Genomic DNA, 27,983 nt, shown 5'->3' on the forward strand with positions numbered 1-27,983 from the left:
ATAATAATAATAATAATAATAATAATAATAATAATTCTCTTTATCTCCACTAATGGGCCCTACAGAGAGGTTGCACAGTGTGTGGGAAGTTAAATGGGAAGGCTGAGAGAAAGGATCAAAGGAAATTAGGAGATCAAAGTTCCGTGACAAAGTTGTGTGGAAGTTTCTGGAGCATTTGTAGGCTCTGGAGTCTCACTTGGATAATCACAGCCCTTCAGAAATGTTGAGTTTCTGACCCAAAGGAGTGAGTTACATCTGAGAAAAAGGAATAAGCTGATCACTAACAGAACTAGGAGCTGGAATTCCTACAGAAAGGGGTTTTCCACCTTAGCATTTTGTGCAGCTTCTCCGAGTTCATCCCATTCCCGTTATCAGTGAATGTCAGGCAGATGTTGTCGTTGATGACTGTCTTGTCAATCCAGATCTGCTTTGCACTTACATCAGGGTCATAGGCATTATCTGCAGGAAAAGGAGGGAAAAAAGACTGGGATACTAGAGGTAAAAATTAAACAGTCTGAGTGTGAACATATTTTGAAGTGCTTCAGCTGTCAGTGTTCTAAATTTACTTAAAATGTTACAGTGAAACAGCTGCATCCAAACCTGGTGAACCCCACCCAAAACCCAACATACAATTCCACAGAGATTACAGATGGTTATAAATTAAGTAATTATAAAATACATTTTTATAATATAATATTTATTATATATTGTTACAAATTATTATTGTTATACACAGGAACACAGAGGCAAAAAAATGTAGGTGGAGGCTCAGCCATGAGAATCGAAAATGAAACCAAGGCAAGTTTCTACTTCCATTTGCTGCCCCCAGAGCAGCTGGTGCAAATATTTACTTTCTCCCAGCCGTGGGGTGGCTCTCCCAGAGGGAATTACAAAGTGCTTCAGACTCAATTTTCTATTGACAGGATGGGAAAGAGCTGCCACCAGAACCCGGGGCTGCACAAACCTTCCCTGGCAGCAAAGCCGCTTCAAATCTCACCTGCCCTGACACCACTTCCTGGCATTTCCCATCCCCTCATCCTGGAATTCCTGAGGGGGGACAACACAGGCAGAAGGAGGGGTGGGATGTGATGGCACAGCTGCCTCACTGCCTGTTTTGCAGGTTGAGCTGAGGGTTAATAAATAAATAAATAAACAAACAGCTCAAGCCCATAAAAAGGAATCACAGCTTGGGAGGGTCCTTCCCACAAACATTAAGTACCAAGTGACAAACTTCATAAAATATATTTCAGCATCAACAAAAGAGGACATTTCAGGTACAACTGACAGTTTGGAAGTATTTAGGGTGTTAAAAAAACTGAAATGACTTAACACAATGTTACCCCCAAAACAGCCAGTCCTTTCCATGGCCACGTGGTTCTGGTTTCCTCCTCTGTGGCAGCTCTGGCCTTATCTGGCTAAAAAAACTCCCATTTTCTTTTGCTAGGTTAATTTTCTCGGGAAGGGAAGGGAAGGAATGTGTGACCAGAGGAGTTGCTCCCTGTGGCAGCAGCAAACTCCTCAATAAACTTGGCAAGTCCTCCCAAGCCACACCTTTATTTTGAGGAACCAGTTAAATGAGTCTGCTGCTCATTCCCTACCTGTGGAAAAGAGGAACACTGAAGGTGTCCAGTTTAACTGCTACTCAAAAATCAAAGGCAAGAAGGTCACCAACACAGGAAAGAAAAAAGGCAATCTGAGTGTACCAAAAAAATAAGCTGCAAGATTCTGAGTGGTAACAGGAGCAACTTCTTCCCCTCCCTACCTGCAGGAAAAAGGTTTTATGACAAGAAAATAAAATATTTCAAACTCTTGGTCCACGTACCTATGAGCTCTGCAATTGCACTGAAGGGCCAGGTGTGACTGGTGGAGTTGGTGTGCAAGAACTTGGGGCAAAGCTGAAAGAAACCACAAACAAGGGCATCAGTTTGTGCTCCCCAACCACACCGAGCCAGAAAAAAGGTTAAATAAAGGAACCCTAAATGAAGCTGTTTTGTACAACACTACAAAAGGCTGTAATTTAATTTACTTTTTGGATGTTGGTGTATTAATATCTTTTCAAGGGACTGTTCATACAGCTCTTGGAGATGACATTCAGCACAGTCTCATACCATACTCTAAGAATGTATCAAAGTCTCTTTATCTTTTTTAAAAAACTCTTGCTCTATAATGATGTCAGAGGTTACAGAAAACATCAAAGCCTCAGCAGCACACGCTCTCAGATGTTAAAACCTCATTTCTTAAGTCAGGACTATTAAAACTTAATCTGAACAACGAGCAGCATCCAACACCCTCCAAGATTTACTGTCCCTGTCACGGCTCCCTTTGCCCACAGTGACCAAAACCACCTCTCAGACCCTCTCTCAGCACTTTGATCTCACACATTTTACCCTCATTTATGATCAGAAGCAACCAAAGGCACAACCACGACCAGAACTGGATGAGAACATACAAATAAAGCACCTGTTTATGGGATGTATCTTATGGATTTCAGTGACTAAAGCACTCCCAAGTAACTCAGGAAAGCTCAGATTTACATATATTCCCCTAGACCTAAAGACTAGGAAAACCAGAACTAAATATCCATGGAAGTTAAGGACTTGTCCATGCAAAGTTTGGAGCAATTGTAACTGCTGCAACCAGCGGTTGTGTTTGCATTCTCTCTGAGGAAAGTGCAGTTACACTTTGACAAGGCCTTTAACACAAACCCACTGCAAGGATTTGCTTAAGCCCCGTTGCCTGTTGATGGCAGGAACACACAGCACTGAAAACAGTCCTTGTACCTCTGAGTTACATAAAATCAGAATATAATCCACTTTATTATATATATAAAATCAGAAAGATTATTTTTAAATATTGTGTACAGATCCATAATTCATAATTTTTACAGAACTACTCACTGTAGCTAATAAAGCCTAAATAAAACAAGCAAAAATAAATAAAGTCTAAATAAAAGCAAGGCCGCTTCAAATCTCCAAGTTCATTTACCAGGGAAAAGGAACAATGCTAAAAGCAAATTGCAGAGCCACAAATCAGGTCCCAGAGCGGGAGGAGGGTGAGAGCAGCCCTAGTTCAGATCAACATAAACTGCCAAGAAGTGTCACCTCGATCCTGAGGTCACAGGAGCACGTGACACACTTCCAATTGCAACTTAATCCCTGCATTTCTCCCCAGGAGCCAGAGCACAAGGGAGAACAGACAGCACGTTCTTCCCCAGCCATCTGTGCTTTAAAACTCCAGTTTTACAAAACCTGCTCCACTGAGCCCCAACAGAGACTTGCAAAAGAAAAATTCATGTCAGCTGTTAATGGAAACCTCACGTTTCAAAGGATCTTTTGAGTTCTTTTGAGCCACACAGGAGCTCAGTGGATCCCAAGATCCCTGTGTTTATTCCCTGGTGGCATTTGCTCCTCTCTTTTATAAACTTCCCGATTAATACACACAAGAAACATGGTGGGGTTTTTTTGCCTGAAATCCCTCCTTGTCAAAACAAACCCACAGACACTGAAAAAAACCCAACCCACCACAGGGACACACATCCAGGCATTTGGCAACTGCTGAAATCCTGGAAAACCCCAACCACACAGGAGGCAGCCTGGGAATGTCGGATTTACTGCAGCATTGGAACCTCAGCAATACAGACTTGGAAAAAAAGTCCCGACTGTGGTTTTGCCAGAGGCACAAATCCACACTTGTGAATGTCACGGGATCACTGAGGCTGGAAAATCCCTCCAGGATCATGAAGTGCACCCTGTGCCCGATGCCCACCTTGTCCCCCAGCCCAGAGCACTGAGTGCCTCAGCCAGGCCTTCCTTGGACACCTCCAGGGATGGGGAATCCAAACCTCCCTGGGCAGCCCCTGCCAAGGCCTGATCACCCTTTCCAGCAACAAATTCTTCCTAAAAAGGAAGAACCATTTCCCTTGACCATCAGATAGCACCGAGGAAGGACAGAAAGAACCTCAGTGTCACCAGCACTGACATCACCACCAAGAAGTCCCTTTTTCCCAGGGAAGCAAATCCTACATGTGCACAGAAAGCACCTCATTCCACCCCCTGCCATGGGCAGGGACACCTTCCACTATCCCAGGTTGCTCCAAATCCCACCCAACTTGGCCTTGAGCAGGTCAGGCACTGAAACAAGGGCACACAGCAACACCAGATTTTAAAAAAATGTAGCCCAGTGGTTTAAGGCCATTATTTTTGCAGTTTTCAGAGCACACCCAGCTGTCAGCAACCACTCCCTAATTCCTGATGAACTCCCCAGGAAATATTTCAGTCCATTTGGCCCCTTCCACTTCATTCATCAACGCACCACTTTAGCTCATGAATAATTGAGGTTCAGTAAGAGTTTGTCCCCTGGTGAAAAGTCACTTTGACAATCCAGCTGCTTTGCCCACTGAGCCAATATACTTTGTTACTAATTGTGTTTTGTTTAGTAATTTCAGTTCTTTCTCCCGAGACCCAGCGCAGCCAAATTCCTTCTGGAGATGCAACCAAACCTCCCCCTCCTTCAAACTGTGCATATTTGAAAGACAAAACTGCCCTGACAGGAGCAGCTTGTACAAGTATAACCAGCAGATATTTAAGAATAAACAGGTTATCTCTCCAAAATGACAATCCCAGGATCACTGAGGTTGGAAAAGCCCTCCCAGCCCATCAAATCCACCCTGTGCCCCCAGCCCAGAGCACTGAGTGCCACGGCCAGGCCTTCCTGGGACACCTCCAGGGATGGGGACTCCAAACCTTCCTGGGCAGCCCTTTCCAAGGCCTGATCACCCTCTCCAGCAAGAAATTCCTCCTGAAAACTTCCTGAAGTTTCCTCTGCCTCCACAACCGTGCAAGGAACCAGAGTGAGAGACTGATCCAAATGAAAAACCACTCTTAAAATATTAACCTGGATCACTTCCCTGATCTGACTCATCTTGCAACCAACCCAAACTTTTACCAGAGCAACAGCAGGAGACGAATTCCAGCGTGGGAATGAGTTCCCAGGCCCTCACACTGCCTGTGCTGTTTGCTCTTCTGAAACTCTGGGAAATACTTTACATTTCCAAAGAGCAGAAGAGCCTGTGAGCACCAGCTCTCCCCGTGGTTCTTTGGGTCACAGAGCCTTTCACAAACCTGTTCAAAGCTGCACCAGCTGCTGCACTTGAGCAAAAACCTACAGAAGCCACAGCTTTCACTGGAAACCCACGGAATGCAAATTCTCAGCTACCCTTGGGACAGATAAAACCAAAGAGCAGCCTAAAAATAATTTAGAAAGTTAGCAAGAGCACCAGCTTCAGCCTCAATGTCTCACTTGTACCTCTAAGAGTTCAGTGACTTCAACCTGAGAACCATTTTAAACTCTGGCTTATGTTTGTAGTTGTTTTGCAAACGCTGATTATTAATGCTGATAATTTTTTTTTCCCCCTCGAGGAGACAAATAACATGTCAAAAACTTTACCTAAAGGAGGAAGAGAACACTGTCCTAATAAAATACCAGACAGAGTGTGGCTTTTGAACACAAGAATTAAAGGCCTGAAACGAAAGTGCAAGTTTTAAACTTCAAGCAGGTGACGTTTATAACTCACCTCTAAAATCACGGCAAGTTCTACTCAGGTAATGCAAATTTATTCTCAGGTGATACAAATTTATATTCAGGTAATACAAGTTTATGTTAAAGTAATATAAATTTATGTTAAGGTAATATACATTTATATTAAAGTAATATAGTTTCAGTCAAAAGCTGGACTCAATGATCTTGGAGGTCCTTTTCACCCTAAATGATTGTGCAATTTAAGGAGTGCTGAGAATATACTGATGCACCTTTTTCACTCCAATATTTAATTTCAAGTTACTTACTGCAGTGCTCCTGCTTATTTCCACTATTCTCTAAGGTGATGAGCCAGGCTTTTTGTAAATATAGGTGAGACTTACAGGCCTTGAGGGCTGAAGCCAGAAAGGCTTGAAAAAACCTCCTGTTTCACCAAACAACCGAAAAAGTCGCTTTAACTTCATTTGTATCAGCACAAACAAGGCAATGAGGAACTACCACAGAAAGAACACAACAGTGGTGAAAAGCACAACACAGAAACGTTTCCCTGAGCGAACACTCATCGCCCTTCAGGGCAATCAGGGTTAAAATGCAATTAGGCCTCCTGCAACACAAGAGGCGAAGATTTGGAGTTACGAGTTCGCGATTAGAGGTCACTGCGCTCACACGGGCTGGGGAATCCCGGCCCCGACTCCCAACCCGCCCCCAGCCCCCACCGGCCCCGGGCCCAGCCCGGGTAAGTTGATTTTCCAGGATTCCAGCCGGGATGGGGGCGGGAGAGGCCCCAAATCCCCTCAGAGCTACGCGGCGCCCGCGCTGAGGGAGCGACCCCGGGAGCGTCCAAGGCCAGGCTGGCCGGGGCTGCGAGCGCCCTGCCCGGGTGGGAGGTGTCCCTGCCCGGGTGGAAGGTATCCCTGGCCGTGGCAGGGGGTGGGAATGGACGGTGTTTAAGGTCCCTTCCCCCTGCGGAGCCCCCCGCGCCGTCCCGTCCCCCCCGCACTCACCGCGCTCAGGCGGATCCCGCCCTGTGTTTTCGCCGCCATCTTTGGGCCGCGGCCCCGCGCGCGCTTCCGCCTCCCCGCGCGCTGCGCGCTTCCGGCCGGGAATGCTGGAATGTGGGGACACGGACAGGGATACGGACACGGACATATATACGGACACGGACATATGTACGGACAGGGACATATGTACGGATAGGGATATGGACACATATACGAACAGGGATACCGACATGGACATATATACGGACAGGGACACGGACATGGGCACGGACTTGGATACGGACATGGACACGGATATGGACACGGACATGGATACGGTCACGGCCCCTCCCGGGGCGGGGCGAGGGGACAGAGGGGTCGGTGCCAAACACACCCACGGAACCACTGAGGGCTGGGAAAGCCCTCCCACGACACCCAGTCCCCCCCGTGCCCCATCCCCACCTTGTCCCCCAGCCCAGAGCACTGAGTGCCACGGCCAGACCTTCCTGGGACACCTCCAGGGCTGGGCACTCCAAACCTCCCTGGGCAGCCCCTGCCAAGGCCTCACCACCCTTTCCAGCAACAAATTCCTCCTCCTGGCCAACCTGAGCCTCCCCTGGCACAGCTGGAGGCCGTTCCCTCTCCTCCTGTCCCTTGTTCCCTGGGAGCAGAGCCCGACCCCCCCCGGCTCCCCCCTCCTGTCAGGGGGTTGCAGATCAGAAGGTCCCCCCTGAGCCTCCTTTTCTCCAGGCTGAGCCCCCCCAGCTCCCTCAGCCCCTCCTGCTGCTCCAGCCCCTTCCCCAGCTCCGCTCCCTTCCCTGCACACGCTCCAGCCCCTCCATGTCTCTCTTCCATGAGGTTTCAGACCTGGACACAGCCCTGGAGGTCCCTCAGCAGTGCCAGCACAGGGGGACAATCCCTGCCCTGGGGCTGTGCCCACACTATCCCTGATCCAAACCAGCTTCCATTGGCCTCTTGCCCCCCTGGGCACACCCGGGCTCGTGTCCAGCCTCTGTCACCTGCACCTACTGGGCACTTTCCAGCCCAGTGGAGAAGAACCTAGTGGTGCTGGTGGACAGCTCTGCTGCTCTCCAAGGCTCCATGTGTTGTTGTCTGTGGCTCCCACAGCCCCGCATTTTTACTTCTACATTTCTACATTCCTGCTGCTTTCCCATGTCCAGGGAAGGGAACGGAGCTGGAGCAGCAGGAGGGGCTGAGGGAGCTGGGGGGGCTCAGCCTGGAGCAAAGGAGGCTCAGGGGGGACCTTCTGGCTCTGCAACCCCCTGACAGGAGGGGGGAGCCGGGGAGGGTCGGGCTCTGCTCCCAGGGAACAAGGGACAGGAGGAGAGGGAACGGCCTCCAGCTGTGCCAGGGGAGGCTCAGGTTGGACAGGAGGAGGAATTTGTTGCTGGAAAGGGTGGTGAGGCCTTGGCAGGGGCTGCCCAGGGAGGTGGTGGTTATCACCATCCCTGGAAGTGAATGTGGCACTTGAGGACGTGGTTTATTAAAGGTGATGGTGCTGTTTGATGGTTGGACTTGCTCATCTAAAATGTCTTTTCCAACCCTGACAATTCTGTGATTGAGCCCAAGTAGCTGAGGTTGTTTGCTGGAGCAGAGCAGGATGACTGTGAAGCAGCAGCTGGGAATTTTGGTCAGCAGTCCATATCCACTTCCCAACCTCCCCCCTGTGCCCACACTGTGCTGTGTTGTGTTTATCTCCAGCAGCCAGAACAAGGACATCTGTCCCAGACGGTGCTGTCCTACCTCCATATGGCCCCTTCTCCAGCCACATCCTGTTCTTTCTCACAGTGTGTTATTCCCAACAGTCCTTGGATGGCTCCGTGGCTATCGGTGCTTGGCACAGACACATCAGCCCCTCGTCTCCTGGGCTTCTGCAGTATCTCACCCAACATCCCAAAAGGATTACAGGCTACAAGGGAAAGGGTGAAATCTGAAAAGCAGCTTTCAGGGAGTCATTTGAACCACACTCCTGCTGCCTGAGGAGTAAAGCCCAATGGTATGGAAGAGTTTTCTCCCTTCCAAAAGAAAAGGCATTTCCCTTGAACATGTGAAAATGTCCAGGTTGAGGTTGTGCAACAGCAGCCCCTGATGTCCCAGGGAGAGCTGCTCCCTCTGTACAGGGGTCAATCAAGGATCCTCTGGTGCTGCAGCAGAGCTTCCTCCCCCTGCTCCCTGCTCCACAAAACTTGTCCCAAGGCCACACAGGACAGGGATCTCAGGGTGGAAAGTTCAGGAATGTAAAAGACAGGGACACAGGAGAGGGAGCAGAGGGGGCTTGTGATGACAGGGAGAGGGAGGCAGCAGCACAGCCAGGGGCAGGGGCCAGTGCTGACTTCTAGTGATCCAGAGCTCAGAGGGAGTTTTCAGGAGGAATTTCTTCCTGGAAAAGGTGGTCAGGCCTTGGCAGGGGCTGCCCAGGGAGGTTTGGAGTGCCCATCCCTGGAGGTGTCCCAGGAAGGCCTGGCCGTGGCACTCAGTGCTCTGGGCTGGGGGACAGGGTGGGCATCAGGCACAGGGTGGATCCATGGGCTGGGAAGGCTTTTCCAACCTCAGGGATCCTGGGATTGGATTTGGGAGCTTTTACAGAGCCAGACAAAAATTAAAGTCAGTGAGTGAGCAGTGAGGAGAGTCTGAAGAATAAGAATTGCTTTTGAAAAGGTATTTCAAAATAACATTTAATATTATTAGAAGAATTACATTCATACATAGTTTCGGATACATCACTTAATGCTCCACATTTCAAGTCCTGGGTTGCACCTACTACCTTTTTCTTTCAGGAAAATCAAATCCTTTGGATATTTAAAAGTCTCCCTCTGTGGCTCTGCTGTCTCGTCGCCGAAGTATCCGAAAGATAAAGCTGAGCTTGGTTAGACTGAAAACAAGCACAGACTGAAAACACAGCAAAGCAAAAGCATTTTCTCTCCTGGTCTTGAGTTCCAGGCAAAAGGGTTTCCAGATTTTATTGATGGTGAAGTTATTCTGCTCTGGCAGGACCAGGTTAGAGCAGGCCAGCCCTCCTTCAGTGGATTTAACAGTGGGAGCATAAGGAGTAAAACAACTATAGTTAGTCCCATATGGAAAAGGAATAAAGTTATGGAATAAAGGAATAAAATATGCTGGAGATCCCTTTGAGCCTTCCACTAGACCAGGTTGCTCTAAGCCCTGTCCAGCCTGGCCTTGGGCACTTCCAGGGATCCAGGGGCAGCCACAGCTTCTCTGGGCAACCTGTGTCAGGGCCTCCCCACCCTCATCTCATCAGGATTTTAAGGGAAATATCCAAGTATGGAATGCAACCAGCAGAAAGCTGGAAGTAAAACTACCAAATTATCCTGAGTGTCAAGAAAATAATCTATAAAAACTGTCGAGGATATGTAGGTAATGGACACAAACGTTTCAAAAATAACCTGCTCCAATATTCAAGTAATGCCTTCAAAGGGGAGCTTTTCCCTTGTGCTCATCCCAACAGCATTAGAGATCAGTAATAAATTAAATCCCTAGAAATAATTCACATTCTTAGTGACCACACAACATCACACCTCAGTCTATCACTTTCCTTAACTGTAAAAATGCAAAGAGTTCATTTAAAGTTTAGGACAAACCTACCCTAGTATTATTTTCACAGAGCATTCCAGTATTAGCAGAGTAAAATATGTTTCATTATTTTAGTTTATAATCCCTGGGTGAAAACTTCATCTGCCTGAGGGTGAAACCCACTGCAGAGAAAGAAGCCTCCCACGTTTGTTGTGTGGGTTTTGAAAAATAAATCCTGCTGACACTAAACCACCAAACCTTTTCAATTTAGCACTGTGAGGATCTCCCTACCTGTCTTCCCATCTAGGAACAGCCAAATACATTCTTTTGTACAAAAAGTGTTCCTAAAAAAAAAAAAAGACTATTATTTTCATTTTCATTAAGCTGCCGAATACAGCGATTTATATTTTTACAGAATTATCTTCATTTAGTTGCATTTCAGAAGTTGCAAAGTGGCCTGAGTCACTGAAAGAACAAAGCATTTTTTTTTAATTTAAAAAACTGAATGATCATATTGTAATCAATTCATTAAAATTAAAAACCCCTCAAGTAATGCTAATTACAAAATGTTACAGCATAGGTTTGTCTTTTATGCACATTTTTATCTAGGAACTGCTAAGCCTGGAGGATGCTGTTATAGCACAGAGCTGAAATTACAGGCATGGTAAGGCTGTAGGAGCCTGAGAAAAATCCATCTGGTTGGAATTTAGGTGATTTCTTTGGAATTTGGTAAGTTTTAGGCCAAGTTAAAAGGGCTTTAACCTCAGGAAATGACTTATCTGCAAACTGATTGTACACTGACATGCAAGATTAGCTTTTTCTCACCTCTACCTTCAGAACACAGTTCCAAAAGCAGCTCAAAATACTTACTGGAGGAGTTCCAGGGCCATTGCTACTTTCACCAAGTCAAAAATATTCTCCCCTTATTTACAAAATGCCTTTAATCCTCCCCAAAGAACACCAGTAAAATACAGTAACTCTGATAAATTACCACCAAACTGCACTTTTTTTCCCCCTCCCCACCACCACCACAGGAACTCGAGATTCCTGCTTTTTAACACCAACTCCTGGATTACTGGAGAGCACTCCCAAAATGCAGCTTGAAAGCTGGGGGAATAAAAAGGAATTGCAGCAGCAAAGCTTTCCCTTGTTTTGCTGTTTTTCCACCACGATCCAAGTGTCTGATGTGTGGCTTAACTTTCCATGTTCTCCAGGAAGTCACATTCAACACTGTCTTCCAGCTGCTGCAAGATCTTGGTGCTGCTGCTGCTTCCAACATAGTCCATGGAGGCAGCTGGGGAAGGGTGGGAATTTTGGGACTGGCTCCTGTTTGCTGTAAATGCCCAACAGAGAGTCTGGAAGAAGGGCATGAGCTGGGTGATGCTGGAGACGGAGCGCAGGGTCAGCAGGGGGAATCTGTGCTTCCTGGGAATTCCCTCGGTGTGGTTTGGTTCCTGGGAGCCAGAAAAAAAAGAGATTTACTAAAGGTCCTGTCAGAGAGGAGTTGTTTTCACTGGTGGTTGTGGGCAGATTTAAGGGAAAAACAGGAAAACTGCCTCTTGTTCCCTTACACTCACAAGCAGTTTGAAATCCTAAAGACCTGCGAGAGCAGATGGTTTTTAAAAGCCTCATGAATTTTAGTAGAATATCATGGAATCACATGGGTTGGGTTGGAAGGGACCTGAAAGATCATCTAATCCAATGCCCTGCCATGGGCAGGGACATCTTCCACTAGCCCAGGTTGCTCCAACCTGGCCTTGGACACTTCCAGGGATCCAGGAGCAGCCACAGCTTCTCTGGGCAACCTGTGCCAGGGCCTCCCCACCCTCACAGGGAAGAAATACCTAAAAATCTGTTGCATAACTTAAAATCTTGTCACTTGTTTAGAAAAGTAAATTAATGGATTAAAAAAAGAGAAGTTTCTTTACCCTGTATTTCATCTTGAGCAGATCCATGATCCTCACAATGTGTGGTCTGCATTCCTGATGGTTTTCTACCAGGTGAGAGGTCACAGGACATGACTCTGTGTCCACCTCTGGGACAAATGCCCATTTGTACCTGAAACAAGATTCCTTGATAAGAAGGAAATCCCTGTTTGGATCATACCTAGTTTAGTATAGCCCTGGTTTCTTTCTAGCATTTGTATTCTTTTGCTATTAATGAACAAGTACGTTACTACCTTGTCAGTATTTAAATGCAACTACCCCCAAAACATTCCCATGTGTGTGCAAAAGGGAAAACAGCCTCCATCTTTCCCTTCTCCCAGTTTTTCCAGGTTAGGGAACCTCTGAAAGAGATGGTGAAAGATGGTGAAATCCTCCTACTCTGGCAAGACCAAACTGTTCTCTCAAATACCCTAAATTACAATATTAACACCTGCACTTGCAAAAAGAACTGAGGGCAAAATGAAGTCTGGGAGAAAACAGATGTGGAATGACTTTAAAGGATAAGAATGGGAACAACGTGGTGTGGCAGGATAGTCCACCCTGAACAGACCTAAAATCCAATAATGCACACTATGCAGGCCATAGAATCACAGAATCAGGGAATCTGCTGGGTTGGAAAAGACCTCTGAGATCATCAAGTCCAACCCTTGATCCAACCCCGCCGTGGTTCCCAGCCCATGGCACTGATGCCACATCCAGTCTGTCCTTAAACACCTCCAGGGATGGAGAATCCACCCCTTCCCTGGGCAGCCCATTCCAATGGCTGAGCACTCTCTCTGGAAAACATTTCTTCCTAATATCCAACCTAAACCTCCCCTGGCACAGCTGAAGACCGAGCCCTCTTGTCCTACTGCTGGTTCCTGGGAGAAGAGCCTGATCCCATCCGGCTCCCCCCTCCTGTCAGGGAGTTGCAGAGAGTGAGGAGGTCTCCCCTGAGCCTCCTCTTCTCCAGGCTGAACAGCCCCAGCTCCCTCAGCCTCTCCTCACAGCACTTGTGCTCCAGTCCCTTCCCCAGCCTCGTTGCTCTCCTCTGGACCTGCTCCAGCCCCTCCATGTCCTTCCTGAGCTGAGGGCCCAGAACTGGACACAGCACTCCAGGGGTGGCCTCACCAGCGCTGAGTCCAGGGCAAGAATCCCTTCCCTGCTCCTGCTGCCACACTGTTCCTGATCCAGGCCAGGATCCATTGGCCCTCTTGGCCACCTGGGCACACTCTGGCTCCTGTTCAGCTTCCCTTTCCTGCCTTTTCCTGGCCACCATGCCAGCTGTCAGGCCAGTTCAGCTGCTGCCTTGGTGTTCAGTTATGCTGAGACCCTCCCGGTCCACCAGACTTGGAACACACATCCTTTTTTTGACCCAAGATGTGACAGATAATCCTGTCTGCGAGCTGGTAAATCTGTGACTACCAGTCCATCTCTTCATAGCCATAAAAGCCCAGTCCAAACTTCCTTACAGATGGCAGATTCTTCCATGTACTCCCTTAAAGTGTGGAGCTTCTCCTGGGAAGCAGGGACCCCTCTTTATAGTCACTCCCCAGGGGTTAAGGGAAAAGAGAGAGATCTGCTATCTCATATGGTGACTTATATCAATCTCTACTTAATGATTGTTTCTCTTGTTGCTTTAAAAGAATTGCTTTGTTACAGTGCACTGTGTTCCTTTGCTATATAACACTCTACTAGTAGATTGTTTTTAGCTTTTACACCCTATAGTAAATAATTCTGATGAGGATCTTTCCTCTGTTCACCTGTTTGTTAATTTCTTATAATAAATCATTCATTTATACAACTCTTTCTGGTTTGCCATCATTATAAAACCTGAGGGACAAAGGGGTTTAATAGCTCTGTAATTCCTTTAAATTTAAACTGCTAACACAGTCCGGGGCTAAAATGGGATTCAGCCACACCTGAACCCTTCCCTGGATCTTAAAATGTCTGGATCTTGAAAGGAATAAGTTATTTATGGGGATGCTGAAATGTTCCTACAACTCCATCCCAAACAAAAGTGATGTTTCACAGACTCTGAGTTTACCTTTATGACTTGTAACTAATCAATAAATCAACCAAGAGATTAAATTAGCGACAACAAAATGAATCCAAAAGGAATTTCCTAATGACCATGTGAATTTTTATTACCCCAAATGATCAGATTAATGTAAAACTATGAAAACATTTCCAAACAGGGAGGAGGAAAAAGGTGAACTGGGGAAAAACCATCCCCTAATTAGTTGTGAAATGACTCCTTGTTCCTCACCAATTCTGTCACCATAATTGGCCACAACGAGGAGGAGTTTAGAGAGCCAGGGAGTCCTTCATGCACAAAGGAAGGCAAGGCTTTGCTTTTTAAAACTTTGCCTGAGCTTTCTACTCTCCCGGGACACCTGGAGAACAGGGACTTACATTTGGAACAAGTGCATCCTGTCAGGTGGGAAGGAAAGGGCCGTGTCCAAAAATTTACAGGCTGAGAGGTACAAGGAGAGCTCGTTGTGCTGGATGTCAGAGCCACTGCCATCCCCAGGGGCTCTCTGCTTGCTTAGTTTGCTGTTGCTCCTGTGTGAAAATTAAGAAATATAAACCATAAATCCACTGAAGGTTTTTCATTCACATATTTATAAAAGCAAGCACTCGTACAACTGTTTTTATTCTGTAGGAGATGATATGAAATTAATTATGGGATTCATATGAAAAGAGGGGAGGAGAAAAATAATCTAAAATATAGCAAGAAAAAAAGGCAGCATGTTAAAATATTCAAATGCTGACTTAGCATTTAATCTTATCTTTGTATGCAATGAATAATTATCATAAAAATATATATTAAAATATATAAGTATGCATCGAATATATTAATTGAATAATTAATAATTATATAAATATTATTATATTACATTATATTTTAGATAATATATAATATTATATATTGTATATATAATATATAATATATTATATATTATATATTCCATATATAAATATAATATATATTTTATATATTATATATGGTATAATAATAATATAATATGAAATATTTAATATATACCATAATATTATATATTATATTATTTTATATTATATTATTTTATATTATATTATCATATAATCATTATAGTTATATAATTTTAATAAATACTAATATTAATATGAATATATTAAATATAGTAATTTAATAATTAATTTAAATAATTAGTACATTTAATATTTATAAGTATATATTAAATATATTAAAATATATAAAATATATATTAAATATATATTCTTAAGCATCTCACTATTTTAGCTAATATAAAATAATCAACAAAATTTATTATAACAATACATATATATTATATATATAATTATTATTATATAATAATTTAGGAATATAAAATAATCCTAAACTATGACTCATCAGCACCAGAAATATAAAAATGCAATACCAAAAAATCTTGTTAGCTCTTCCCTATCCCAGATAATTAATTAATTAAAGCAATTAAAACTGGCAGATACAGAACAAGCAGCTTTCACAATTTCTCTTTCAGATAAATGGCAACACTCACTTTGATGGCTCCTCTTCCTCAGTTAGATCTTCTTCCAGCTGTAGGAATGTCTGGATCTTAAAAAAGGAATAAATTATTTATGGGGATGCTGAAATGTTCATACAACTCCACCCCAAACAAAAGTGATGTTTCACAGACTCCGAGTTTACCTTGTAACAAATTAATAAATCAACCAAGAGATTAAATTAGCGACAACAAAATGAATCCAAAAGGAATTTCCTTTAAATTAGCAACAACAAAATGAATCCAAAAGGAATTTCCTAATGACCATGTGAATTTTTATTACCCCCAATTATCAGATTAATGTAAAACCACGAAAACATTTCCAAACAGGGAGGAGGAAAAAGGTGAAGTGGGGAAAAACCATCCCCTAATTAGTTGTGAAATGACTCCTTGTTCCTTACCAATTCTGTCACCATAATTGGCCACAACGAGGTGAGGTGCTGAGGAGAAATCCTTAACAAGAGAACTCTGAAGAAGAGGAACATCTGGGCAGCAACCAGAGAAGTCTGGCCCACACGGAGGTTCTCGGTCAGTCGTTCTGGAGGAAACAAAAAGAAGTAAAAAAAAACCCAAAAGAAAAGTAATGTTTTGGGAAATAAAAACTGTAGAATCACAGAATGGTTCGGGTTGGAAGGAACCTGAAAGATCTTCTAGTTCCAATCCCCACGGGCAGGGACACCTTTCACTAGCTCAGGTTGCTCCAAGTTTATCCAACCTGGCCTTGGGCACTTCCAGGGATCCAGGGGCAGCCACAGCTTCTCTGGGAATTCTATCCCAGCCCCTCCCCCACCCTCCCAGCCAGGAATTCCTTCTCAATATCCCATCTAACCCTACTCTCCTTCAGTTTAAGGCCATTTCCCTTGTCCTGTCACTCCAGGCCCTTGTGAAAGGTCCATCTTCACCTTGTTTGCTTTATCATCAGTTTTGGGCTGGGTCTCTTCCCTTCTATGAACAAAATTAGGAGTCAGACAAAGCTTGAAGCTGTGGTGGGTTTATAGTGCATGAAATTTGGTCAAAACTGACTTTTAAGGAGAAAAACAGCAGCTCAGGAGTGGCTGGAAGGCTGCCACAAAGTAATAATGTTTCCAGACCAAAGGCCTCGAAACACAGATTCCTCTCTTTAATGAGGAATTTAATTTAGAGATTGATAAATTCTATTAAAAATTAGGAAAAATTGAAGTGTGTGTTGGAAAACAGGTAACATTCCTATCTCACAGAATTTCTATCACAGAATGGTTTGGGTTGGGAGGGACCTTAAAGATGATTTTGTTCCCACCCCCTGCCATGGGCAGAGACACCTTCCACTAGTCCAGGTTGCTCCGAGCCCCGTCCAACCTGGCCTGGGACAATTCCAGGGATCCACAACCCCTCTGGGCAAAGAGATCTGTGTTCCAGGTGGAAGAGAAAGGCAGTGGAAGGGCAGATCTTACCCTGTATCAGGGGCAGGTAGAGGTGGTACTGGTCAGTCTCCCCGCTGAAGACGGCGAACGCCTGGCGCTTCAACAGCATCGCCTTCTGCTCAAAGCTTGGGTAGAGTTTTAGGGCACTGCTCTGCATGTCTGTGACAGAGAGAACAATTATCTAACCATGGAAAAGACTCCCTGTGTTTTGGGCTGAAAATAATCCCCTGTGTCCTGAAGTCTAAAGGAGAAAAAACTCTCTTTTTGGGTCTGCCGATGGTGAATTCACCTCGCGTTGTAAACCTTCGTTATCCTTCTAAAAAGGGCTGAAAAAGAGATTAAAGCTGCTTGAGGTGAATTGAAGGGGTGCTATCCCATCCTTTTCCCTGGGACCAATTCTTCCACACTCTCCTCAAGCCTGAATTAGAGGTCAAAGCACGTGACTCCAAGGTTTTCTGCACTGGCTCGTGCCAGCTCACAGACACCTGCAGACTTTGGCAAAGTCTCCTCCTGGAAAAGGTCACACTTGAGCAACTCAAAATTAGGGCAAAATGCGAATGCAGGAGCCCAGCACAAGCATTTCTACAACAAACCCACTTTTGGTGTGTTTTAGATGTGACTAAAATACAGATTTAACTCAGCACAGGCAATAAAGTTGACAATATGGTCAATTATGCTGAATCAGCAGTGTCAGCATTTTATTGCTACATCAGGATATTAAAAAGGCACCTGATACTTCAAATGCAAATAGATCCCAAATGGATGTAGAGGTGAGTTCTCAGCAGCTGATACTTACTCATCAAATCTTTAAACATGGTTTTCTCGTGTGTCAGGAGATGGTCAATAATGGATCTCCAACTGCAGGAGATAAAGAAGGGATTAGAGAATCAGGGAAAGCTTTGGAATAGATTCACCTCAGGAAAGATTGGGGTCAAACCTTTCAAGTAGGGAAACAGTTTCCAAACAGGATTCATGAGCAGACTCGTGTGTGGGTTAACAAATAAGACACTGAGCAGAATTAGTGGGTGAGACCCATTTTTAACATTATTCCATGCTGTAAAGTAGTACCAAATGGAATTTTCTTCCCAATGTTAGCCCTCTCCTTTACAGCCCTTCCTTGCCAATCCAGAATACAAGCCTGGAGTGCTACAATCCCATCTCTTACTGAGTGCATGAAGTGTCCATCTGGAAAAAAGAGGGATCCATATACAACTCCAGCACTTCTTTTTTCCAGGCTCGCTTGGTGTAGGCGTATCCACTCAAGGAGCTGAGCAACTGAGCACCAGCACGGAAACTGGGAATGTTGTAGGCACTGGGGGAGAGAAAAAAAATGATAAACAGGTGTTTTTTTGAAGCAAAGTTTATGTATATAGAAAATAAAGTTGGGACAGTGGTTTTAAACTGCCAGAGGATGGGGTTAGATGGAATATTGGGAAGGAATTCCTGGCTGGGAGGGTGGGGAGGGTCTGGGATAGAATTTCCAGAGAAGCTGTGGCTGCCCCTGGATCCCTGGAAGTGTCCAAGGCCAGGTTGGATGAGGCTTGGAGCAACCTGGGCTAGTGGAAGGTGTTCCTGCCCATGGCAGGGGGTGGCACTGGATGATCTTTCAGGTCCCTTCCAACCCAAACCATTCCATGACCTGTGTGTCCATTGGCTGGTAACTGGGAGCAGCAGGAGCTGGGCAGATCAAAGCAGTTTGTGCAGAAGCAACTCCCAGTCTGGGGAGGTATTTCCAGACTGGACACATCACAGTCTGTCTCCACTACAAGTGTGAACCAAAACTTCCCTCCAAAAAAATCTTCCAACACACTTTTTGCATCCTTGTCAGCAGAACCACTGGATATCACCCATCTCTCCCATGCTTTTGGCTGAAAAACTAGGCACAGGATAGGGAGATATCCTACTTCCTGGTGGGTCCTGTGATGTGCCCAGTGCTCTGCTGCCCCATCTCAGAGTCTCTCCACATTCCCTGACAAGCACAGAGAGGGGAAGCTTTGAGGAAAGGCCAAAAATCCGGGTGGGAGGAACATCTACAGCTAAACGGGAACTGCCGTCACAGAGCTCAAACCACACAAGGTTGCAGCTCCTGGGGGAAATGCAGCTCAAACACAGCTCAAATACAGCTCAAGTCTTATTAGAATGGAAACAAGGAGTGGAAAAAAAAAAAGGAAAAGCAAAAATATAACACTGGGGTCTAAAAAATCAGAGGATTTGTGTGTGCAGAGAGAGACTCACCTGTGGTTGCGCAGGTAAGGGAAGACGTAGTAGAGCAAACGTGAGATCAGTGGCACAGCTTTGTCTTTCTCATCACTCCTGTAAACCATGTCCAGAAGAGAAGCAAGGACCTCAAAAAATGAAAAGAACATCTCTTTAAACCCAAAGCTGGCATTTCTGGCAGAAGGGGAATGTGCCACGTTCCAGGCTGGAATGTGTGTGCCCACGGGATGCTTCAGGGAAGGTTTGCACTCCTATTTTATCTACCTGGGAAACTTAATGTTTAGGGAGTTAAATTAAACTGCTTAATAATATCAAAGCTTAATAATATCAAAGCTTAATAATATCAAAACCACCCCACAGATGAGAGGGTCCTACTTACTTCAGCAAGGAGAGAAAGGGCTTGGACACTGTATATGGAAGGAGCAGAGGCAGAAACCATTGAAGATGGTGCCACTGAGGTATCTGAAAGAAGCAAAATAATTTAGTGTTCTCTTCAGGCATGTCCAGATTTTGCTGTTTCCTAATTTGCCTCCCAAACAGAACTGCTGTTTGCATGTTGGAATGTAAACTCATGCAAACCACACTCTATCAAACACCTTCTGCTCTTCAAGGCCTTCAGCAGAGGAGAGGAGGGAGCAGGAAGTCAGAGAAAAAAACCACTTTACCATTCACATCTTCCATGTTGAAGTCGTCTGGTAAAATCTGAGGCTGAGCTTTCACTTCCAAGTTCCTGCTCAGCCAACTGGTCTGTTCCAGAGAAGAACCAGCCACAGTCCCTACGGCCTCCAAGATTTTTTGGGTCACCTCCTGGAACATGAGCAGAAAAAGTGGCATCAGATGGACACTATCATCACTTTGCATATTTAATCCCCAGGGAAATGAGAAGCTGGTCACTGTAACTAAACCAAACCCCATCTGGCCAAAGCAAAGCAGAGGCCACTTGGGAAAAGGCTGTAAGATGACAAAGCTTTCTGTCACTGTTGTTATTTTGTTGGCAAGTCTCTGAAGCAGAAGTGGAGACTTAATTGCTCTGTTGGCACATAAAATTACTATAAACATAACCACATCTCACCTCCTCAGAGCCAAAACTGCAGCCACACAAGTGGTGCTTGAACTGTTGTGGTGAAATCACCACCAGGACAGGAGGAAAATCCTGCTCTGCTCCACCCCTTCTCTACACAACAGGTGAGCTCAGAGTCATTTCCACTGCCAAACACAGCTGGGAGCTTCAAGGACAATTAGGCCACTAATTTTCCTAGATAGCTTTGAGATTTCAGTATTTACACACAGGAGATGAACCCTTGACATCACACCCGTGTTACGACTCCAATTCTGAGAGAGATCATTAAAACTACCCAGGGAAATCAGCTTGGGAAAGTTCGTGGTTTCACACAACATTTGGACAAAATTTTCTTTGTTCCTCCTGTTTGAGCCTCCCTTATTTACCAGGCCTCAGCCAAAATGTGTGGATGCACATCCAGGCATTCCCAAAAGCACAGGGGAATTCAGATACGAAGGACAGAGCAGGTCATGTCCATTTTTACTCAGATGCACAGGGCCAGATTTAGGAACTGAAAGGGCAGCATTTATCCACTGTACCTGCAAGTCTTTCTGGTCTTTTTTGTTTTCCAGAGTGGGTGTCCTGGTCACAAAATCATTCAGGGTGCTGTGGGAAAAGCAATTCCCTCCAGGTTAGTGGCTGTACATGTCAATGCAGCCCTAAAGCTTCTCTCTCACACAGTACCTGAGGAGGAGGAAGTGTCCAGGAGGAGCCAAGTTCAACTGCACAGACTCTTTGAGGAGTCCTAACAAGGGCTGGAAGTTCTCCTGCAGGGCTGAGACGGGCAGTCTGCCAAAAAAAGCAACACCAGAACACACCTGAGTGAAGCTGGAGTTATGGAACTAACAAAAAACAACATCCAGGGGTAGCTCCCAAACGTACTGCTTACAGTCTGTTGGACAGTCTGATCTATCCCAGGGCTTCCATGGGAGGAAAGCCAAGTGTGTGAAGAAAAGTTTTGCTCAAAGGAGTATTTCCAGTGGACAGCCCAGCCCAGGCTGCAGCCAGGGCAGTTTTACTGAATTTAGAAGTTCTCTGTGCATTCATTGGGCAACACAGAACAGATGAGGAGAAAGATGATAAAAAGTCATAGAGACATGGAATGGTTTGGGTTGGAAGGGACCTTAAAAATCACCCAGTCTCACCCACTGCCATGGGCAGGGACACCTTCCACCAGCCCAGGTTGCTCCAAGCCCTGTCCAGCCTGGCCTTGGACACTTCCAGGGATCCAGGGGCAGCCACAGCTTCTCTGGGCAACCTGGGCCAAGGCCTCCCCACCCTCACAGTCAAGAATTTCTTCCTAATATCCAATCTATCCTACTCTCTGCCAGTTTGAAGCCATTCCCCCTTGTCCTGTCACTCCAGCCTTTGGAAATAGTCTCTCTCCATCTTTCCTGGAGCTCCTTCAGGCCCTGCAAGGCCACAATCAGGTCACCCCAAAGCTTCTCTTCTCCAGGCTGAACAATCCCAGCTCTCCCAGCCTTTTCTCCCAGCAGAGCTGCTCCAGCCCTGGGATCCTCTTGGGGCCTCCTCTGGACTCTCTCCAGCAGCTCCATGTCCTTGCTGGGCTGTTCCCCAGGGCTGGAGCAGCTCTGCAGGGGGGGTCTCACCTGAGGGGGCAGAAGGGCACAATCCCCCCTCACCTCCTGCCCACACTGCTCTGGATGCAGCCCAATCTTGCTCATGAGATGCCTGAAGTTGCTCCCTGAGCATGAAATGAGGTTTTCAGGCTGCACAATCAACAGAGCAATGGAACAGAACATCCCAGCCCTGGTCCTCCGTGTCTGTGTGGCAACAATGAAGGGACAGCACATTTCCTGCACAAAGGTGTTCTGTGACACTGGGACATGAAGACCAAAGTAAAGCAGAAACAGTGATGCAGAGTGTTCTCCTGACCAGAGTCAAACAGAAAATTCTCCTTTATAACATCTGACTTACCTTTGAATGAAAGCATAACTGAACTGCAGCATTGGGATATCCACGAGAGAAGATTTCTGAAAAAAGGAAAAGCAACGCCAGAATTATTTGCCATCAGAAAGAAAAAGAAGGTGCAGGCTGTGCAATACTTGTGTTCAGTGGTTACCATGCTCTTCAAGTGAAGCCACTTGTACTCCAAGAGGTGACCAAAGTATCTGTACAGCAGTACAGGACAGAAATGCACCACTGAGACATAAATCTGCAGCAGCTTCACAAAAATGTCACCGTCCCCAGCACGGGAGGCCCCCACACCTTTTCATTCCCAGCAACTTCTCCAGCAAAATATTCAAATTACAGACTGTTTGGGTTGGAAGGGACATTAAAGATCATCCAGTTCCAGCTTCTTGCCATGGGGAGGGACACCTTCCACTATTCCAGGTTGCTCCAAGTTTATCCAACCTGGCCTTGGACACTTCCAGGGATCCAGGGGCAGCCACAGCTTCTCTGGGAATTCTATCCCAGCCCCTCCCCACCCTCCCAGACAACAATTCCTTCCCAATATCCCATCTAATCCTGCCCTCTGGCAGTTTAAAACCACTGCCCCTTGCCCTGTCATGATCTGCTCAACAGTGATGTTCTGAGGAACCTTCTAACACTGAGGGATCAAACCACAGAAACCCACATTCCGGAAAACAAAACTTATTCAGGAGCAAAAGAGAATCCCACACTTTAAAGAAAAACCTTCTAACAATGCTGAGCAGACACACTGGGACAGATCCAGGAGAGAATATATGAAGAAAATGGGATTATCTCTGTGGTTACCTCTTCGCCCTTGATCTGTGCTGGTTTCTTCACCACCTCTTTGATAAGATGTAAAATAGTGTCAATTTTCAGTGTGTTTAGGGCACAAATTAAGTCCACCAGAATAAGCTGAGAAGTACTGGCCACTGGAAGGATCTGACAAAACAAGACAAAGCAAAAGACAAACCCCTCAGACCCCTGGGCCACACAAACCAGCTCTTTGTGTGATTACCCAAACACCAAAACTTATACAAAATGTACATTACAGAGGTTAAATCAAACACAGACCCCTTTGCCATATACAGGTCTTCTTCCAACACCTTATGAAAACAACTTTTTCATAAAAAGAACACTCTGATTGTGCTAAAATGAAAAGAAGGAGGTTCTGATCAGAATCTCAGTTCCAGAGAACACTGCAGCTCTGGCCTTTCTCTGGAAATGGAATTTCATTCACGGTCTTGAAAACATAATTGTCAAACTGCAATCCCAAGATCACAATCCAGTGTTGAAGAAAAAACTGCCTCTTACTTCTAGACTTAAAACTGCTACACTGTCCTTTATTTGATTATTTATTTAGGTTTAATTGTAGTCCTGATGCTTTTCATAAATAAGAGCACTTCAGATTTTTCAGTCACTTGTAAAAAAACCCCAAAGAATCAATAAACAAACCCAGAGTTTAGAACTGATCATACAAATATAACATTTGCCTTTATACTGGGAAACTAAGGGTGCCTTTCTTGAGTTTCACCTTGGTTTTACTTTGACTCCTGTGAGGTTTCTTGCTGTTCCAAACTGCTGCAATTGCTGCCATCAGCTGGATTCCAAGTTGGGCTGTCAGTGGATTCAGGAAGTCCAATATTTTCATTCTTAATGTCTGCAGAGGGGGGGGAAAAATAACTGTCAGTGCCATCCTTGGTAAGGCAAAGACCCTCTCAAGATATTCAGAAAATACAAAATAAAACAACTCTGTAAAATGCACTGATGAGGAGGATGAGATACAGGGCAGTTTAAAAGGACTCCTACTTTGGTTGCTTTAAAGTAGACTGAAGAAGAGCCTTTGGTTGTTCCAAAGAAGTCAGTTGGTCTTTTTTGAGAGTCTTCCCTCTTGATGACACCCCAAAGCAGGGCCATGGTGTTGATAATTCGAGGCAGTTCTTCCAGGATGGCATTCCTGGCATTCCTCAGGTTTGCAGGTTCAGCTAAACATGACTAGGAAAAAAAAAACCCACCCAAAATATGGATATTAAAATACATCATATCATGCACCACAGAGGCTAAAAATTGTAGAGAACACATCAACATGTTATCAATTCCAAAGAAAATAGAAGGGTTTGGTAATGACAGAGCAGAGAAGCTACACAGGACTAATATTTGCATCACCAAGAACATCTACTTAAAATTAATTTTCTGGCTTCAAATAAAATTAGGTTCATCCTCTCTCCCTAAACTTTGATTTAGTTCAATTTTTGGGGTGTGCTGTGAGGTTTCTTTAAGGTTATCTTTTTGTATAAGTGGTTTGCTACTTCTATTCACCTCTGAGGAAAAAGGGATGTGGACTCTGCTGACCTGGAGCTGAGTTCTCAGGTGAGTGGTGGGCATTAAAACTTACCTTTTTTGTTGGATTAGGATGGTCCAGAAGGCAAAAGTGACCAATGGTTGTCAGACCTTCCAGAAGGGTTAGTGGGTAATCAGGTGTCACATTTTCTCTCTTGGAAGTTAAGCTTTGGAGGAGGATAAAAACCCAAACAGGTTAACAGGCCAAGGGCTATTTCCTTGATTAAAAATTCCATTCCTGCTTCTATTCAACATTTAAAACTGGAGTGACCAGACAGGAATATTAAACCAAAGGATTCCCAGACTATTCTTGGACAACCCCATTTCATTGTTGAGATCTTTCAGAATTTTATTATCCACCTGACTATAAATCTTCAGCATTCAGTTACTTTTCCCTACTCCTTTCACTTACTGCCTGTTCTGAACAGCCTCTCTTTTTCTTCTCCAGGGGGTCTCTCCTAAATTAGCCCTCCAAAATCCTCAGTCTTGTCAAAACTGGGAACTTCTTTTCTTGGATGGAAGGCAGAGGGGGACAGGTAATATCACAGCTGCTGGTTCTCTTTCCTCTCTTCCTCCAACTGCTGCAAGAATCCTGTTTTCACCTCCCCTGGGCTCCAGGGGCAGGTGCAGCAGGATTTGGGGATCAGAGTCTGGGAGCCACAGTGCTAAACCAGGGAGTTCCTACACACTCTGCTCTGCACAACAAACCCCACCCTGCCGACTCTTACCTGGCAGATGTTTTGGCAGATGCCTTCACAGCTTCGTTTTCATACTGCTTGACAAGCTCATCCAGGTTTTTACAGATCTGTACCACGAATGGTGCCACAGTCCAGCCCAGAGATTTCCCAAAATAGGGCAGGGAAGACGTGACCAAGCCCACCCAAGTGGGATGCATCCCGTAGCCATACTCCGGCTGCAAACCCCGAACCACGGCAGAGACAAACAACCCCTGGGAAGTGATGGGATGTGGATAAACATATTGCATGGCACCGATGGCCTGCTGGAAGTTGAGAGCCTGCTGCCACTCCTTGGAGAGGTCTGGCTGATTCTCCTGCTCCTCGGGGGCCTGCCCGAGGTGGTGCTCCAAGACAATCAGCACCTGCAGGAGCTTCAGCAGCTCGATCTGCAGCGGGTGTTCGCTCCAGATTTGGTCGTGCCCAAAGTTGATCAGGCTCTCTTCCAAGAGCTCCTCCTCGGCCCCACGGCCGGCCCCGTCTGCCAGGAGCAGCTCGTAGCGTTTCTGACTGACGTACATGGAGGCTGACAGGGACAGAAGGACGAACTCCTGAACTTTGCACCTGCCCAGCAAGCTGCGGATGAACTCCACGTTCCTGCTCTCCGCCGCCTTGGCCACGGTGGCCAGCTGGGCCACCACCCGGATCAGCACCTCCACGCTCTTCACCTGCACGTCCCTGTTGCCCAGGAGGTCCCTGTGGGTGACCCTCAGGCAGCAGGGGTAGTAGGAGCGCAGGAAGCTGAGGCAGAGGTAGGTGAGCAGCTCTATCAGCAGGGAATGGGGACACACGGTCGGGGACTGAGGCTGGAGCTTCCCATAAAAGCTCTGCCCTACGAGAGCTTCCTGGTGGCGGGCCAGGAGGTTGTAGATGAGGTTCAGATGCGCTGTGGAGCTGGTGTCCATGCTGGTGCTGGCCACGGCCTCGATGAATTCCTTGGGGTTGGTTTTGAGCACGGCCTCCAGCACGGAGAAGGCGTAGAGCACCCTCCTGGAGTCGTAGGGCTGCAGGTACAGCAGCATGTGCTTGAACAGAGCCTCCACCATCTCCTGCTTTTCCTTCTGCTGCTTCAGCAGCCTGGAATGGGTGATTTCCTGCAGCTCCAGGTCCACCTCTTCGTCGCTCGACAGGGACTCCGAGGCCTGAGTCCTCTCGGAGTCGGCGCGCACCAGGTTCAGCCCCGCGCTGGATTTGGAGCTGTCGGACAGGAGGGAGTTGAGCACATTCCCGGGATTTGGGGCCTCTCTGTCATTGTCCTCGTTGCTCACCTCCTGCAGCTCCAGAGAGGGAGAGAAGGAGGATGTGTTCTCACTGTCGTGGCCTGTGCTGGTGTCCGCGGACTCCGTGTGCTCGCTGTTGTCTTGGTCACCATCTGCTTCCTGGGAAATTAGGGGATTACAGGGTCCATCATTCTCAGGTTTTACCTCTGGATCTTTTTCCACTTCTGCCCAAATTGCCTCTCTATCCACGGTAGTAAACTGGCTCAGTGGAAGGTTTTCCTCGGAATTGCTCTCGGAGATGCCGGATTCTTTCATAGGGGGCTTTTTCTTGCAAAGCCAATCGTGCATAAAGTCTGAAAAAAATCATTTTTTTGGGTCAAAAAAGAGCACATAATTGTCTTTTCCACACATAAAATCATATCACAGTTCGGGTTGGAAGGGATGTTTAAAGGTCATCTGGTCAACACAAGGTGCTTTATATTGAATAAATCATTGCAAGAAAAAAAAGGTTATAAATCTACTCTGCTCTAGCCTCGTATTAATTGTAAGGAGGGGGGTAAAAAATGGGTTAAGGCAAGAATTATTTCTTTTTTAAAGTGGTAGAGCAGCTCTAACCTACTGCAAGCAGAGAGAACAGGATCCAAACATAAAGCACGTGCTGTTTCTCTTAGGCTGTGACTCCCTGGGTGTGACAATTGTCTTTTTTGTGCTTCCTGAACATTAAATCAGGAGATCAGGAGGGAAACGAGAAGGATAGCAACACAGAGATCAATTAATTAATTAATTAATTAATTAAAGAGCTAATGTTCTCCTTGATTAAATGCTGTGGAACAAGCTCTGTGTTTCTATAGCATCTAATAAAGAGGTCCCTATGGATGCTATAAATGTGTGACATCCAGGTATTTGCCAATCCAGACAGGAAAGCACTGCTGCAGGCTGACAGCCTGCTAAGAGTCTTGAGACAGGTGACATAGAAGTTTCTTTACACAAAACTTCCAGCTGCTTCTCCACTGCCTTCCTGCTCTGCTCCAGGAAACCACCTTGAGCCAAATCATGGAATCATTAAAGTTGGAGGAGATCTTTAAGACCATCGAGTCCAATCATCATCCAATTCACCACTAAACCACGTCCTCAAATGCCATATCCATATGTTTTTTGAACACTTCCAGGGATGGGGACTCCACCACTTCCCTGGGCAGCCCTTTCCAGTGTTTAACAACCCTTTCCAGGAGGAAATTCCTCCTCCTGGCCAACCCGAGCTTCCCCTGGCACAGCCTGAGGCCGTTCCCTCTCCTCCTGTCCCTTGTTCCCTGGGAGCAGAGCCCGACCCCCCCCGGCTCCCCCCTCCTGTCAGGGGGTTGCAGAGCCAGAAGGTCCCCCCTGAGCCTCCTTTTCTCCAGGATGAGCCCCCCCAGCTCCCTCAGCCCCTCCTGCTGCTCCAGCCCCTTCCCCAGCTCCGTTCCCTCCCCTGGACACACTCCAGCCCCTCCATGTCTCTCTTCCACGAGGGCTCAGAACTTGACATGTGATGCCCTGCCAC

The 27,983-nt window shown here is 46.0% G+C and overlaps 2 protein-coding genes across 4 annotated transcripts in view; both read right to left on the reverse strand.

Annotated features, from left to right (window-relative positions):
- Nucleotides 1–6,667, reverse strand: part of MORC3 (MORC family CW-type zinc finger 3) — a 20,962-nt gene extending 14,295 nt beyond the window's left edge. The window contains exons 1-3 of the mRNA XM_027701735.1: nucleotides 6,540–6,667; nucleotides 1,823–1,895; nucleotides 327–459 (exon numbers count right to left, since the gene is read on the reverse strand). Of these exons, the coding sequence (XP_027557536.1) occupies nucleotides 327–459; nucleotides 1,823–1,895; nucleotides 6,540–6,578 (245 nt within the window). The 5' untranslated portion in view covers nucleotides 6,579–6,667. The remainder of the gene's footprint in view (nucleotides 1–326; nucleotides 460–1,822; nucleotides 1,896–6,539) is intronic.
- Nucleotides 6,668–9,184: 2,517 nt separating this feature from the next.
- Nucleotides 9,185–27,983, reverse strand: part of DOP1B (DOP1 leucine zipper like protein B) — a 50,507-nt gene continuing 31,708 nt past the window's right edge. For all 3 annotated transcript variants that reach the window (XM_027701739.1, XM_027701736.1, XM_027701738.1), the window contains exons 19-37: nucleotides 25,218–26,796; nucleotides 24,545–24,656; nucleotides 23,959–24,144; nucleotides 23,684–23,809; nucleotides 22,957–23,091; nucleotides 22,156–22,211; nucleotides 20,902–21,006; nucleotides 20,757–20,823; nucleotides 19,823–19,964; nucleotides 19,537–19,619; nucleotides 19,176–19,285; nucleotides 18,106–18,252; nucleotides 17,737–17,798; nucleotides 16,971–17,099; nucleotides 15,942–16,078; nucleotides 15,538–15,593; nucleotides 14,408–14,557; nucleotides 11,996–12,125; nucleotides 9,185–11,521 (exon numbers count right to left, since the gene is read on the reverse strand). In XM_027701739.1, coding sequence (XP_027557540.1) covers nucleotides 11,261–11,521; nucleotides 11,996–12,125; nucleotides 14,408–14,557; nucleotides 15,538–15,593; nucleotides 15,942–16,078; nucleotides 16,971–17,099; nucleotides 17,737–17,798; nucleotides 18,106–18,252; nucleotides 19,176–19,285; nucleotides 19,537–19,619; nucleotides 19,823–19,964; nucleotides 20,757–20,823; nucleotides 20,902–21,006; nucleotides 22,156–22,211; nucleotides 22,957–23,091; nucleotides 23,684–23,809; nucleotides 23,959–24,144; nucleotides 24,545–24,656; nucleotides 25,218–26,796 — 3,773 coding nt within the window. In that variant the 3' untranslated portion in view covers nucleotides 9,185–11,260. The remainder of the gene's footprint in view (nucleotides 11,522–11,995; nucleotides 12,126–14,407; nucleotides 14,558–15,537; nucleotides 15,594–15,941; nucleotides 16,079–16,970; nucleotides 17,100–17,736; nucleotides 17,799–18,105; nucleotides 18,253–19,175; nucleotides 19,286–19,536; nucleotides 19,620–19,822; nucleotides 19,965–20,756; nucleotides 20,824–20,901; nucleotides 21,007–22,155; nucleotides 22,212–22,956; nucleotides 23,092–23,683; nucleotides 23,810–23,958; nucleotides 24,145–24,544; nucleotides 24,657–25,217; nucleotides 26,797–27,983) is intronic.

This window comes from Neopelma chrysocephalum, unplaced genomic scaffold (genome assembly GCF_003984885.1).
Source record: "Neopelma chrysocephalum unplaced genomic scaffold, ASM398488v2 Primary Assembly neopelma1_166, whole genome shotgun sequence".
NCBI classification, from domain to species: domain Eukaryota; kingdom Metazoa; phylum Chordata; class Aves; order Passeriformes; family Pipridae; genus Neopelma; species Neopelma chrysocephalum.